A 16,403-nucleotide genomic window follows, 5' to 3' on the forward strand; every position below is an offset into this window, starting at 1 on the left:
TTACTATTTCAAGGAGTAACTAGATTACTTTTTCAAGATAACTGTGGCAACACTGATCACGGGTAACCCGTGAACCGTTGCACCACTACTATGTACAACGTATACACATACTTTTGCATTGCCAATGCTATTTTTAACGTTCTGCCCACTAAAGGGGATTTTACCAATAAACATTTCTTTCCTGCAAAGTAAATATTAGGTACAACAGGATATTACATTAACATAGTCGAGAGAAGTGTTGTCCGTGGTGATAGTCATGACTCATGACTCCCCAATGAAATAACATCCATAGAAGTAAACTATATTCATAGACCTTTAATCATGGCTTTCTGTTATATGTATCAGTATTTCCAATACATAGACCAATGTGTGGTGCAGCGCCACAGAATCAACACCAAGCGCCACAAATTGATTCCGCTTCTTCTTATTTTTTGCGATTTTTTAAATATAAATATCGTTCCGTTCATTCATCTCCTCATAGCACTCTTTCTCCCTGACATTCTCGTTCACACATGCATACGCACACGAACACGCACACACAGAGACAAGCGCGCATTCGTGCCAGTGGTGCCAGGTACCCTTATAAACAGCTGATTCGCCCGCTACTCCTCTCAACACGCCTATCAAAGGAAACCCCGCAGCAGCGGGATATTTGGCACAGAGAGGACGGTCGGCGACTGTTTTACCAAAGTTTAGTATGATATACTGTGCTCAAAAACACCTGCCCAAAATTATTGTTAACTCAGAAAAGATAATGTTAGCCCTTATGAACTCAACGTTATTGATATCGAACATCCCGCACCCTAAGTCAGCTTACATGACGTTGATAACCCAGCAAACGATGCAATTAATATGAAATGCGGTTATAGATGAGATAGGCTACGGTATTAGACTGGGCACCCCCAGCCCGTTCTGCCGGCGATTTGAATTCGCTCTGAAGCAGGGGCTGGAGAGCAATACATTTCTTTCTGTTTCCGATCCGCTTTTACTGGAGCCAATCACCAAGCTGGCTTTTCCCCCTGGCACGCTATTGGCTGGTTTAACACAATGATGACAGGGGAGCGACTGTTGTGATCGAAGCGATCGTTAGTCTGATCGGTTGAAGGACTATTATTCTTTTTATTATTATATTTATCTTGTTACATTATACTATTGATTTTGTTTTTCCAAAAAAGTTAAATACAAGAACAGATTGATATTGGTTGAGGTAGGTCTTAAGTTCAGTATTTGAAATAAAAACCTCCAGCTTTAGTTATTTTTTGCAATTCATTCTTTGAAAGTCACTGAATTTAAAGATTGCCAATAACATAGGCAAACATTTCGGCAAAAACTAAACTTTGACCTCAATTTTGGTGAGTAAATCTCAACATGAAACTTAACAGACTGGTCTTCCTCCATGATAAAGTCCAGGGGTCTCATTTATAAAAGTGTATGTACGCCCAAAAGCCAAGTTTTGCGTTCGCCAAAAAATATTCAGACTTATAAAACCCTGCGTACGCACACCTCTAAGCAATCTTTGCTTTATAAATCACAGAGTGCCTACAAGTGTGTGCAGCTGAATCTGCTTCCCGTTCCCCTTGTACACGCCCCTTTTTAACCATAAATGGTTAATGCAAACGACCTCATGAATGCGATCTGCATATAAAACAGACTCAGATGCAAGGATTATGTCTTGTCGGAAACAATGGCAGAAGGACTGAGGAAAGCAAAAAGGCGAAATTTCACAGAGGTTGAAGTGGAGACACGTGTGGGTGAGATGGAGGCCCGAAAAGTAGTTTTGTTCGGCGGTCACGGGATTGGGATCACTAACAACAAAAAGCATAGTGAGTGGCAACATGTTGCTGCAGCAGTGAACTCTGTCAGTGGCACGGAGTGCACAGTCCCAGGATTAAAAAATAATGGGTCTGACACAAAGGTAGGGCTGGGCGATAAACCGATTTTATTGATTAATTTGAGTGTGTACCTCACGTCGACTTGTTTAAATAAAAATCGGTTTTCTCTTCAACATCCGCAAACGCTTCCCTCTCAGCTCCCGTAGTTCGGAATGGGCTCAGACCTCCCCCCGCACAGTGCGCGCATTTACCAAAGTGATCCACAAACATGGCAGCGAGTGTGACAAGTTGTATACAACAATTTATTCATATATGTATCATCTATTTTGTACGGTGGCGCTGAGCATTCACCAAATGAAAAAAAGTTTCACAGCTAATGTAGCCGTTAGCACACTCAGGATCTCGTAATTACGAGATAAGGATCTCGTAATTACGAGATAAGATATCATATTTACGACATAAGGATCTCGTTTACGAGAAAAGGATCACGCCTCTCATTCATCAATAACGTTGCTGGCTAGCTGCAGGCAGGCAAAGATGACGCTATCCGACGCTATCGTATTTAATCTCCTGCTCGGGTTGAGGCATTGGGAAATATTGATGTTCCTTAAAAAGTGAGGAGGGCATTAATATAAGTATATCAACATTGGGCAGACATCTGAAGTCATTGGCAGGCAAAGATGACGCTATCCGACGCTATCGTATTTTATTTCCTGCTCGGGTTGAGGCATTGGGAAATATGGATGTTCCTTAAAAGTGAGGAGGGCATTAATATAAGTGTCAACATTGCGCAGACATCTGAGGTCATTAGGACTGTTCAGGAGAAAAGCCCAGTCGGACCTGCTACAAGTGGCTCTCTTCCTGCAGGAGCAGTTGAACCAATACGGGATGCTTCACGGATACAAAAGCAGGCTTGGTAGTGACTCAAACAACTATACGGCACCTGCTCTTACTCCTAGACCCTCGAGGAGTACAACTGAGGAAACGTAATCGTCTAAGACGTCTTCTTTACATAAACCCAGGTCCAAACTTTTTGTGGCACGTCGATTCATACGACAAACTTAAACCCTATGGCATATGTATTAATGGTGCTGTCGATGGATTTTCCCGTATGGTCATATGGCTACATGCTTACACCACAAGTAGCAATCCCCGAGTTATTTCTGGCTACTTCCTTGATGAAGTGGAACCAGTTTTCTATCTTTGCCGGCCTGCAGCTAGCCAGCAACGTTATTGATGAATGAGAGGCGTGATCCTTTTCTCGTAAACGAGATCCTTATGTCGTAAATATGATATCTTATCTCGTAATTACGAGATCCTTATCTCATAATTACGAGATCCTTATCTTGTAATTACGAGATCTTTTCTCGTATTTACGAGATCCTTATCTCGTAATTACGAGATATTATCTCGTAATTACAAGATACTGAGTGTGCTAACGGCTACATTAGCTGTGAAACTTTTTTTTATTTGGTGAATGCTCAGCGCCACCGTAATTTTGAGGTAAACATAAATCGTTTGAAATATATCTGTGTGGTTTAATAATTCGTCGATCTGTTGGTAATTCGTCGATCTGTTGGTAATGCCTCGGGGCTCCAGTAGGGGGATCGCGCTCCTCTTCCTCATTCAATACAGACGAGTGAAGGAAAGAGCTGCGTGTGTATTTTTCCTCATTCTTCTCCCGTTGCTATTCACTTTTTTAAGGTAATTACCGTTTGCAAAACACTGTATATTTATGACCAGTGTTGAAAGTTTGAATCTTATGTTGGCACTTTATTAGAAGTCCTCTTATCATTAGTAATAATTTTATGTTTACAGAAATATTTTATTTTATATTTTATATATTTTACATTTTATGTTATGTTACAGGTTACACTGTTTACAATGGCAGGGCCTGCCATAATGCTTTTTTATGTAAATCGATTTAAATCGGAAATCAGATTTTTTGTGAAAAAATCTGGGATTTTTATTTTAGGCCATATCGCCCAGCCCTACATAAAGGTACATATTTTTATGTACCAATAAATCCTTATGGTCCCTGAAGAACCCCTCCCTCCGAATCCTGCCATTTGCATGGTCCTCCAGCAGTGCCAGCAGTGCTATGGTGCAGCATTACGCATGGGGCTCACCGCTGTATTTATAAGGTTACGGTAATAAGACTGACCGAGCACACCTTGGATAATCAGTTTGTAATCACCCACGTAAAATGTTTTTGAACATAACCCCTTTTTAATGCTTGATTTGTCATGAAAAGCATCAAGAGGAACGGACAATAATATAACGATTGTGATGAGGAGTATGTGGCTTGGTTTTCCACATTGCCATTTGATTATGTGTTTACAGTGTCACATAAAAATATTATGTTATTGACACATGTTGGACAGATGCTTTATTCCATGCAATTGCGCCGTCAGTGGACAGTATGGAGTGACGGAATTAAATATAGACATTTTTTTCATTTTAATTCTAAGGAGATGTTTCTGGAGTTATAACTGAGAAATAACGCAGTTTACTTAAATTATTCTTATTACATAGATTGAACGCATGATACGGATTGAAATTAAACTTATGAAGGGCGATGATAAAACATAATCGTTCTTCTCTGGCTGGGCGATATGACGATATATATCGTGTGATGATATAAAAATGTCTATCGTTTCATATTATCCTCTATCGTTTATATCGTCTTGTCGCAAATCACACTCTTTACGGTAATATTTTACGTCATTTGGACGACGCTTTACATTCTTCCACAAGGCACATGAACGCAACAAAAACAAACATGGAGGAGAGTGAACGAGACGAGGTCACTTTATATAAACTACCGTAATTTTCAGACTATAAGGCGCGCCTTTTTTTTTTTCTTTTTTTTTATTCTGCGGCTTATATAACGGTGCGGCAGAGGACAGCTGATTTGGAACGGAACAACAGCTGTTCGCTTTCACAGGGAAAAACTAAGGAACCTCAACCTACTTAGGCCTACTAATTAACCTTCAAAAGCTATTAAATCTTCAACAAAATATGCAGATACTGTCAAAATCTGTTCCAGGGAGTATATAGGGATTATTAATGTTGTTTTTGATGGTGTTTTTTTCTGGAACGAGTATTCGAATATTCGCTCGGAAAAACCAACGAGTATTCAAAGCCTGAAAAATGGCATTTGGGCAAGCCCTAATGGTAATTAAACATTAAAACACCTGCGGTTTATAGTCCAGTGCGGCTTATATATGTACACATCATTCAATTTAGCTGCTGCGGCACTCCTTATAGTGCGGAAAATACGGTATCTATTCATTGAATTTACAGAAAATGTGCTATATCGTGATATGTCATTATTGGGATATGAATGACCTATATCGGGATATGATATTTTGGTCATATCGCCCAGCCCTAATCACAACCTTGGCGTGGAAAGTCACGTACGCCAATTTCAGCCCCGTTTTGTGCATACGCAACAGTTATAAATGAGACCCCAGGTCTTTGTATGAGCAAACTAATTATACTGGCCTGCCATGTAATGTATGGAGTTGGGGCAAGGAATGAAACCAGGCAGGGTTCTGGTAAAAATGTTTTTAGTTGTCTAATCTTAAAGAATTTACTTTAAAGAATTAAGATTGAGCTGAATGATTTAAAATGCTTCTTGTAGCTTTAAAATTGTCTCATCATGTGACAATAGATAAGCATACAGGTGTATATTTAACATGGCAGCTTCAGAAAGTGTTTGTTTGAACGCCGCCCGCTTCACCCACTCTGCATACATACACCCTGATGACCAACTCTACCGACCGCCACGGCACCATGACACTCGATTCCCCCACCGGCGCCAGAGGGGCACCACACTTTGCTACCTGTTTGTGGGAAACACTGTGTATTGATCATTCATCTCTATAGCAGTCAACGCTACAAGCCAATGTTTACGTGCACTGTGGGACGTGAATATCGGTTGCTTTTGATTACATGAAAAAGTGCATTTGTGGATAACACTTTTATATGAAAAGGGGATAGCGTATTTTAGTTATTGAACAGAGAAACTTAACATTTCCCAAACACACCCACTTATCATAATCCCCCTCATATGCGAACAGCCATTCACTAGACTATTTTACAATTAAAAAGTTAAACTTTTAATCTTAATCATCTTAATACATAGGATATTTTGGTTAAAGTTCGAAGCATAAATCGTCTTCACTAGGCGCTGTAATCCATCCCTCTTTTCACATGGCGACTAATAGGAATATGCCACAAATTCGCATTGCGGCTGATGTAAATAGTTTTTAACTTACTCGCATTGCGTCAAGACAACGACACTTTATTTATATTTCTTTCCTTTTTCTTTTTTTCATTGCATTTCCTTTTTTTTTCCCCATCTTTTTTTTTGGCCTGTACAATTATTTGGATGATGTTATAAACAATTATTTTGAGTCCTTTTTGATGTTTTTTCATCTAATTTGAAATGTTATTTGCATCAAATCATGAAGTAATCCATGTTATTATGTATTATTTAAAAAAAATACGGGTTTCACCTTTCCTGTAGGTTTTAGTTTTTTCCATTACTTTAAATGAAATTAAAGGGATGGTTTAAGCTTTGAGGATCATTCTTCGGTAGGAACTATTCAGTTGCTGCTTAATACCTATGAGATCCTTGCTGTTGCTCAGCTGAGAACAAAGATGGCCCAAGGCTACCGAATTAAATCTGTACTGAGGGGGAAGATTGGTCCTGACTATTTCCTGGAGCGCTAGCTTCACTTGTTTGTCTTAATGCAGAAAGAAAAGGATCTCTCAGAGGCAGTGGAAGGTGGAGTGGACATGTAAGCTGAGGCATATGTTAGCACACAGAGGCGAACATTAGAAATTGCTCGTAATGAGATATCTTTTCATGTAATTAATTTGCTCACTACCTTATTACTTACCAGAGGTGTCAAAAGTATTCACATTCATTACTCAAGTAGAAGTATAGATACTAGCGTTTAAAAATACTTCTGTAGAAGTTGAAGTATCAACTCAAGCTTTTTACTTAAAGGCCCACTATGCAACTTTTTTAGCCCAAATTACATTAATTATGCTGGTTGAGAGTTATTCTGATGGTTCTGCAACCATTTCTGGGTCGTTTGGTGGGTGTGTCATTGCCCCATGTCACCTCTCCAAGGAAAAAGCGCATATGCAACTTGCTCTGTTCGGACCGACACAATCCGGATGTGACGCAGCGGAAGTATCCAATCGCGCCTCGAAAATGTAGTCAGATTGTAGTTTCGAAAATGCTTTACGGCACAGACACACACCCAAACATGGCACCGGCTAGATATAAACAGCCAGTTGCGAGGCAATTGTTGCATTCATCATGGATCCATCGACTGATAAGGGACCCAAGAGGCGACTGTCTGTGGAACAAAAGAAGAATGGACCAGAAAAGAGATCAGACACGAGTGAAAGGGGAACTATGCAACTTTTTTGGCTTGATTTACCTTAATATAACAGGCTAAGAGTCATTGCGATGGTTCTATCATACTTTTTTTTTCGATTGTTCGTTGTTTCGACTCCCCCTTGCGCATCTTGGCGGAGAAAAGGAATATGTTTCTGCCGGCCGCCCACACTCGCGGGAGTCTCGGGTCTCGCGAAGTAACGAATTGCTTTATGGCACAGACCACCAAACACAGAACCGGCTCGATATAAACACAAGTAACTAAGGGATTGTTACATTCATCATAGATCAGCCGACTAAAAAGAGACGGAGAAACCCAATGTCGGAGGAACAGAAGAAGAGAAAAGGGAGACTGACCGACAGAGGCCAGACACGAGTTAACGTTGGGCTAGCTTTTCAGGAATAGCGTGAACTGAAAGAAAAAGAAGACTGCAAATCAGACGCCGACTTGGCCGTGTTGCTTTTGAAATTGAAAGTACCCTTGGGTGAACTTTTGTCTTCGTGGTATTCTTGATGTTGATAGTCTCTGTACAAATCTGTTTGTTCAACCATTTTGTTGTGAGCCCTGTAAAAATTGTTTTCTCGACCGTTTTGTTGTGAGCCCTGTATGTTTCTAGCTTGCTTGGTTGCAATCATATAAACACCTTTGTTTCCATGGGTGTTTTTCAGTTCGTCTGTCTCGTCCCCCAGATACAGACTGAATCCCCGAATCCAGGTTCTTGTTTAGTTAGATTATTATGTTGGCCAACACTCTTACACTGATTGTTCTGTTCAACCTAAGATAAAACAATTATAATCTAGGATATAAATTCTCCCCGTCAACTATAAAAAAGGATGGATTTATGTTTATTGCAATACAAATACACCATTTTAAAAATTGCCTACACTTTATGAACATCTACTTCGGACATGGCTCCACGCATTTGCCGGCTTCTTTGAAAACAAATGCACATGGCTCGCGTAGAAGTGCATGGGGAAGGGTCGTCAACGAGTTGTTACGACAGTGTTGTAAAATATCTACTACGAAGCTGTAGGGGGCGCTGTGTAGAGAAATGTGCGTGCCAAAACCAAGAAAACAGCGAAGAAATGCCCGAAGTTGCATAGTGGGCCTTTAAGTAAAAGTATAAAAGTACTGGTTTCAAAACTACTTAAAGTATTAAAGTAAAAGTAATGCAAGGGGGAAAAAATGGCATTAAGGACAAAAGCGTAGGCCGTGCCATAGGGGCCTATAGAATTACAATCAGCTTTTTTTGCCAAGTATGCTCACACATACAAGGAATTTGGTCTCGGCATTTATCCCATCTGTGAATTAGTGACACACACAGCACACCTCTATAGCACACTGCCCCACTTCCCTCCAAAAAACATTTTTCTAAAGGCCATCTAATGACTATAATGTTAATGTTGATAAAATTGGGATGCACCTGTTTCAGACACATTTATACCCATTGAAAATGAACGCATATTAGTACAATGCAAATACATTAAAGAACCATATATGTGTACTACTGAGCATTAACATGTTTTTCATGGAGTGGAAGATATGATGACTAGTTCCCTGTAAGTATTGGAATGGTGCAAAAAGTCAAACTTCAGAGGCATGTTATCAAAAGCCTTTATTGGGAATGTAAATGTATGTTCCAAGCTTAGCTGCAGGAATTTAAGATGTAACGAGTAAGAACTGAGTGGTTTTTGCATCCAACCATTTCAAAAAATTCTTCCAGGTACGGCCAGGGATGTAGAAGGGTTGGCTGGTCTTCTTGGCTACCAACCTCCTCACTAGCCGCGTTTACATGGACACATCTGGTCCGCATAGATTTATATGCGGAACAGAAAATGATCATGTATACGCCTCATTCAGAATACAATTATCTGTTCGGCATAGATTCTATGCCGAATAGAAGAGGTGGTGTAGTCCGTTTTAATCGCCATGTATACACTTATTCCGAATAGATTGGGGTTTAACTTAGAGCAGCCGCAGTAGTTCGCAATTGGTCCACTGAGCTCCGTCGGTACTTTTAAGCACACCGAACTTCACCGCTGTCAAGGAAAGTGGATTTATTGCCTGATTCACGTCTTTGTTATCACTCCGTAAAAGTAGTCCGGTAAGCGTGTCCGGTTGCTAAGCTACGGGACATGGGTGTTTATTAATGACGTGTTTGCGTATCGTAGTGTCCGCTCGCGTCCGAGATAACTGTAAATGAGTAGGCTACTACTAGAACTTTTGCAGGCTGAACGTTAAAATACTTCTTAACTTAGAGAGATGGCAGCTGCAGTAGTTCCTAATTGGACCTTCGAGGATTCCTGGTCACTAAATTCCCGTAAGACCACTTTCTCCCACCAGTCTTGGCTGCGGACTCGCATCCAAATTCCTCTTGTTTGCGGCGGAGCTTAGGGTAAATATAAAGATCTGACGAGAAATTGACGTTGCTGCGCTGTCCTCCTCCTTCTTAATTGAAGGAGCAGGCAGAGAAAAGCTCTCTCCTGCTGTGCTTTCATTAAAATCAAATTTAAAATCCCCGATAGTGATAAGACTATTATGTCGCCGCCGGTCCAGAGATGTGTCAGGCGAGAGACATAACGGACACTTTTGTTACTGCCATGTAGCCGATACAGTACATTCGGAATTTTAGGAACAAATTTATGCGGATCAGATGTGCCATGTAAACGCGGCTACTGGTGCTTGGTTGGGACATTTCCCTCATCGTCTGCTATTTCGTAGCTGGAATGTGGCGCGATTTATGTCATGTCAGAGAATGTAGACGGGTTCTGGTCATGCGCAGGTGCCATGTATCGCGTATGAACCAATAGGGTGTCAGAATGGCATATATTTCTATTCTCATCCAACCAATCAAATTCACTCTATCCGATGGCGCAAATTATCTGGATAGGTTTTTTTTTGAACGCCGGCGGAATAAAAACAAGCCGAAATTAAATAGGAGTAACGAGGCCATTTTTAAAAAGTAAGGAGTAGAAAGTACAGATAAGTGCGTGAAAATGTAAGAAGTAGAAGTAAAAAGTAAGCTGAAAAATAATTACTCCAGTAAAGTATAGATACCCAAATTCTCTACTTGAGTAAGGTAACGAAGTATTTGTACTTAGTTACTTGACACCTCTGCTACTTACTTACTCAGTATCATTTTCTTTTCTCACACCCATTCATCCATCTTCTTTGTTCCCATTTCGCTGTTCCACATTTCACCCTTTCCTTCCTCCAACTCCTCACCCCTCTGGCCTCCGTCCTCCTCCTCTGTCCATGTCCTCCCAGGGTTCGAGCAGGCGGACTTTAAGCGTGGGGTGGTGTCCATGCGGGACCTGCAGGTGGGTGCGGTGCTGACGGGCCGGGTGGAGAACACGGCCCTGTTCGGGGCCTTCGTGGACATCGGTGTGGGGAAATCCGGCCTCATACACAAGAGCAACATCACTGCAGACAGGCTGCCCCCCAGCAAGCGGGGCCGCAGCCTGTTCCTGGGCCCCGGGGAGAGGGTGGAGGTACGGGTCCTCAATGTGGACCCACAGAGGGGCCGCATCGGCCTGGACCTGCTCAGGGTCCTCCAGTAGGAGGCTGGACCTCCTCAGACCCCTCCAGGAGGAGGTGGTCCTGTCAGGACCTCCTCAGACTTCTCCCGGAGGAGGTGGGCCAGTCAGGACCTCCTCAGACTGCTCCAGTGGGAGTTGCTCAAGAATGGACATCCTTAGGCTCCTCACCTAAATTAAGGACTTTATGATGTTAGAATTATATTTTTTCCATTTTTGGATTTGAATTTGGATTAGAATTACGTTCTTTCCAAATATTTTGACACATAATAGTTAAACCTTTCACGTTAGATGCTTGAATCTACTTTTTCAAACAAGTTCATGAAGATTCACAACCAGCATGAAAATAACGTTCAATTAAACACATGCCCACAATCTTGTGTGTTTCTTAAGTGCACCTGGGAGTGATGAAAGGGGATAAGAAAGATGGTGTTAAAGATAGCACACGGGCGAGGTAGAGGGTGGTTAGAAAAGGTTATGGAAGAGACAAAGAAATGGAAGGCAAAGAAAAATATCCAGTTAATGAGACGTGAACCACAAAGCAAATAAAGAGTTGGAGAAACAAGGATTACTCCCTTTGTTTTGAGGTGAGGGTTGTATAGGATTGATATCCAAGAATGCTGAAAAACCTGGAGGCTTTTTGAGGCTTGTCCCAGACATAATTATTCTAGGACATACTCTGCCTTAAACACAAACCCTACACACATCAGCTATTTCAAAATTAATCCCAGACTCTCCGTCCACATTATCTGATGTTTATGTTTATGAGACGGGGATAAATGCATAAAACTATGGTTCTCTGTAATCCACCGGTGTGCCCTGAATACAATACCTGAATGCTTAAACTGCTGAATACAAACGCCTCACAGCTGTGCTGCTAATATACGCTGAGAACAATGAAATATACAGATACACATAGAGGACTTCCATCAAGGTTAATGAACCACAAGAGGCTTTTTCTGGGAGATGATTTAAGTGGACTCGTACACATGCCTCCTTCTTTGCCCCCTCTGTTACAAAGGAAAATGCAGCTTCCTGGAATTGTTGCCATGAGTTCGATTTTTGTATGGAATGTGTTGATTATTTTTGTCTTTGGATTTGGTAGTTTGGCAGAGTATCCCCCCCCCCCTCTACCCCTCATAGCAAACCCTGAGATATCAGCACTTAGCTGCACCCCAAATAATCCTTCCTTGCACACAAATGGAACAGACAATTTAGAGCAAGGCACAGTGTTTTCAGAACACTGCCAGCAGTCAGCCTGTGATGAGACGCTGTTAAAGGCTCACCAGTCTCCACCACGGTGGCTGCTGCTTATCATTCACTGGGCTCAGGTGTTGCCTTTGAGCTTCTGATGAAACATGGCGGAAAATCAATAGCCAGGAGTAAATCATGACATGCATCTCCTTCACACTCCCTTACTCTCTCGCTCACATCTTTCAGTGACACACCGTGTAGCTAAACGTATTATATTTGTATTTTTCATAAAGAGAATGTTCATGTTCATTTGTTTTAATGAACCTTACAGTGAAGTAAAACACAAGTGAACCTCAGGTGCTCTGACAGTGGGAAGCAGATATGGTAGGAAGTGGATTTGAGAGATCAGATGGCAAATTCACTCATGAAATAGAACGTGTGGGGCCGACAAAATCTCTCCTGTTGTTCTGTCTCCTCGCTGTTTTGTCAGAATTTTTCTGAGCTTGCATGACAATACCAACTCTGCCATAGAGGGATACTGGCACACACACACACACACAATGTCAAACAAAATCAGTGGCTGCTTGGTATTGGTCTCTCCATGCAGCTGGGACTGCCGCAGTGACATAGCAGTGGTTAGAAGCAATCTTCTATTTCCAGTAGGACATAATGTTCACAGTGGAAGCTGGGCGACTGCTGAGATGAATATAGCCTCTCTGGCTCTCCGTGGCTACAGGTTGATATTTTGATAGATAAAAGAGACTGACACTGGTCACAGAACACCACGGCCTGTAGTTCCTCCACGATGAGCAGTTTTCTTTTCAATAATCTGAACGTGTTTTCGTCATACCCAGGCACTGGTAACTTCTTTATCAGTTTTATCGACTCTGAAGTCCCTAGTGCTACAGTTTACCCCCCATATCCTTCATTGGGTTTATGTACGGTCTGAAGAAACTTCAGAGGCCTGCCGCAGCAGCACAGGGGGGACGAGGAGGTGGCCTACAGTTCAGCACGTTAGTAAAGGAGAGAGGAGTGGTGATGCATGGAGTCCTGGAGTACAGGGGGATGAATGGAGAGCGAGGGAGATGGAATGAGACAGGAAATTAAAGGCTTTCTGCAGGTTTCTGCTTGTGACCTCATCAGTGTGATCATGGGATTTATGAGTTCTCCTTCTTGACACCCACACACCACCTCACCGGGCCAACACACACTCACACCAACTCACTGTGCCAACACACACATGCACACACACTTTGTTCAGTCACGCTCCACACTATGTGTTTCTGTCTCTGAAATCCTTTTTTTTGTTTTACTTTCGATACTTTAACCTCACTCATTAACCATAACCCTAACCCTCATCACACACCAACATTAAATAATGAAATAACACTTACCCTGATAACACCCTGATCCGAACTACATTAGCCATCTGAAATAATTTTATAGTGTGCCTTAAAGTGTCACTTTAACTAAGAGAGGCCTTCCCAATAGATTTAACACGGATGGAAAATTAGCATATCCTTAAGCGTTCAGTTTCCAACCACATAAACAAACACCCCCATGCCCTGGCGGTGGTCTGCTCCTGTGGGAGGGAATGTGGCTGTTTTCATTACAGCTCATCAACAGAGCTTATAACCTCCCCCCCTCCCCCAGATGAGGAGCAAGATAAATGGCTATGTATAAGCAGCCATCTGATTAACAGTGGGATGGGGGGGGGGTTCTGCTCTAGGGCCTCTCTTACACAATGTCTCCTTCTGCTTCTCTCTACTTCTGTCCCTGCATCTTCCTCAAGGCAATCTCAGATGCAGATATTTATTATGTTCCTCCCTGACAGCTATCATTATACATTATAACTACGTTACCAACAATTCACTGTCCCCTCCAGCCTCACCGTTAACCTCTACCTAGTTAATAAATGGCTTGGGTGTGTGTGTGTGTGCATGGCTTTGCAGGCAGTCTAAAAAATAAGGGCCTGGGTCATGGGTGCAGGGGACTGCTATAGGATACTGTGCAATACACAGCATAGTGTCTCTTGCCAAGCTCTATTTGTGTTTCTATTAGGCTACTGTGAGATCTACTATTCTAAATGTATTAACGGCCACAATGCTTAATTAAAGGAAGAAACGAAGAGAGATGGCACAAATAAATAACATGGAGACAATTGCAAAAGCATAAGCACCAGCCTTCTTCAATTAGAGTTTACAGTCTCTGAGCCCACCAAATACATATAGAGAAGACAGAGCTGGATCAGGAATAGACAGGCTGCCATGACGAACAGACACGTGCATGGGACCAAGGAATAACAGGGCTAGTTTTAACCCTAAAAGCATAGCATGAAGCTGTGTGTGAACAGCTTGGGGAAGAGCATGTAGATGACAAAATTACTTTTTACAGTTTTTACAGTGTCTACTTCCTTGTTAAACAAAACTACATTACCATTTTCATATTCCATCTGTACTTACAAGCACAAGTTTTTTCACATGCATATTTTTATTAAAATTGTATGAGTTATGTGAGGGGGTTTGTGGTGTAATATAATAACACCACAAACATATAAACTCACTTTCTTTCCCAGGGTAAATTCTTAGTGCACAAACACATGATAATGTCACACCCATTTAAAACATTCCCCCACCAGAGGATTGTGCTGATATTATTGAGCCACCGTACTGTGAGAGGGGCCAGCATTAAAGAGAGCTGAATCAGCAAACGTCTGTCCTGTAGCTTACTGTCTAGCTATCGGTCTTGAATACAACATGGTGTCTGAAGTCGATCTTTCCCTTTAAGAAGAAAAATGGAATTGCTAAGATCCCCACAGACGTTGAGACTTTAAAAGAACATATCAGAAAACAGGAGATGATGGATTAGGCAATTTGGGGTTAGGTTAATTTATAAGGTTAGGTAGCCTTTGCAGTCGGCGAACAGCTCAGCGCTGCTCTTGAAAACTCGGTAGTAGCTATCTTGTTCGTTTTAAACAAGTCCACAACTAATAAACCGGCATGAGATTGGCAAAGGGCAAAAAAGCAGCAAATTATACAGAGGAATGAAATCAGAGGCAGCCCCCCGCCACCACCAATTCCACCGGTGGACTATGAAATGGGCATAGTGCAGACAGTGCAAGCTGGCAGAGGGCCGGGTACCTCTGGGTCTTCACAACTTTCCACAATGAATCAACTCTTGTAAATGGAATGCATTTATATAGCGATTTTCTAACCAGTTGCCACTCAAAGTGCTTTACAATATTGCCTCACATTCACCCATTCATACACACATTCACACACCGACGGCGGAGTCAACCATGCAAGGCGACAGCCAGCTCATTGGGAGCAGCAACACTCCACTAGGAGGAGCCAGGGATCAAACCTTCCGGTTACCAGCCAAACCGCTCTACATCCTGAGCTACATGCCGCCATACATGTCTCCTCTTGGTCATCTGAGGCAGAGCCATTTCACTTGCATATCTAGGATGAGAAATAGCAATATTATTGCTCACATATTTGGCAATAAAATGATTCCTTACAAACAGGCTACATGATACAATTACTCGCAAAATAATCAAACTATTACTCTCTGCTAATTCAGGGTGTAGCCATCAAAGTTACACTTAATGTAAAAGAGCATGACCTGTATAAAAAGCATCTTCCAACAACCCACACCTAGTTCTTTAAAGATCCCATGCCATGCTATTTTATGGATGCTTTAATATAGGTATTAGTGGGCCACAAACACAGTATTCAAAGACGTCCCCGAAATTCAGCCGTGGTGCAGAGTTACAGCCACTCCGAACTAGTCGCACATTGAGCTTCCCCCAAACGCGCTGTTTCGGTGGGCGTGTCAAGGCAGGTCAAGGAGGGGGGTGGGGGTGTGGCCCTGAGCAGCTTGTAGCCACAGTACCATTCGCTCTGGTTACGGTGGGCGTGTCAAGGCAGGTCAAGGAGGGGGGTGGGGGTGTGGCCCTGAGCAGCTTGTAGCCACAGTACCATGCGCTGTTTACGGTGGATGTATCGCAATGGCTTGTAGAAACCCATATTATACATAGATATCTATGTAATATAATATAATATATATTATCACCTGGCCCTGAGCAGCTTGTAGCCACGGTACCATGCGCTCAGTTTACGGTGGATGTATCGCAATGGCTCTTAGAAACCCATATTATACATAGATATCTATATCATATAGCCTAATATATAATATATATTATCACCTGGCCCTGAGCAGCTTGTAGCCACGGTACCATGCGCTCTGTTTACGGTGGATGTATCGCAATGGCTCTTAGAAACCCATATTATACATAGATATCTATATCATATAATATATAATATATATTATCACGGCCAAAAGCTGTGTGAGCCTCCAGACGATAGGCTATTATGAATCTCAAACGGCCGCGTCTTCTTCAGATTGATGTGGAAGTGGAA

General features: G+C 42.0%; 1 protein-coding gene across 1 annotated transcript in view; it reads left to right on the plus strand.

Moving 5' to 3' along the window:
* Positions 1-11,418, plus strand: part of srbd1 (S1 RNA binding domain 1) — a 117,841-nt gene extending 106,423 nt beyond the window's left edge. Inside the window, exon 21 of the mRNA XM_056610247.1 lies at positions 10,520-11,418. Within this exon, the coding sequence (XP_056466222.1) occupies positions 10,520-10,812 (293 nt within the window). The 3' untranslated portion in view covers positions 10,813-11,418. The remainder of the gene's footprint in view (positions 1-10,519) is intronic.
* Positions 11,419-16,403: the final 4,985 nt, after the last annotated feature.

The sequence above is a fragment of the Gadus chalcogrammus genome, chromosome 15 (genome assembly GCF_026213295.1).
Source record: "Gadus chalcogrammus isolate NIFS_2021 chromosome 15, NIFS_Gcha_1.0, whole genome shotgun sequence".
Taxonomy (NCBI): domain Eukaryota; kingdom Metazoa; phylum Chordata; class Actinopteri; order Gadiformes; family Gadidae; genus Gadus; species Gadus chalcogrammus.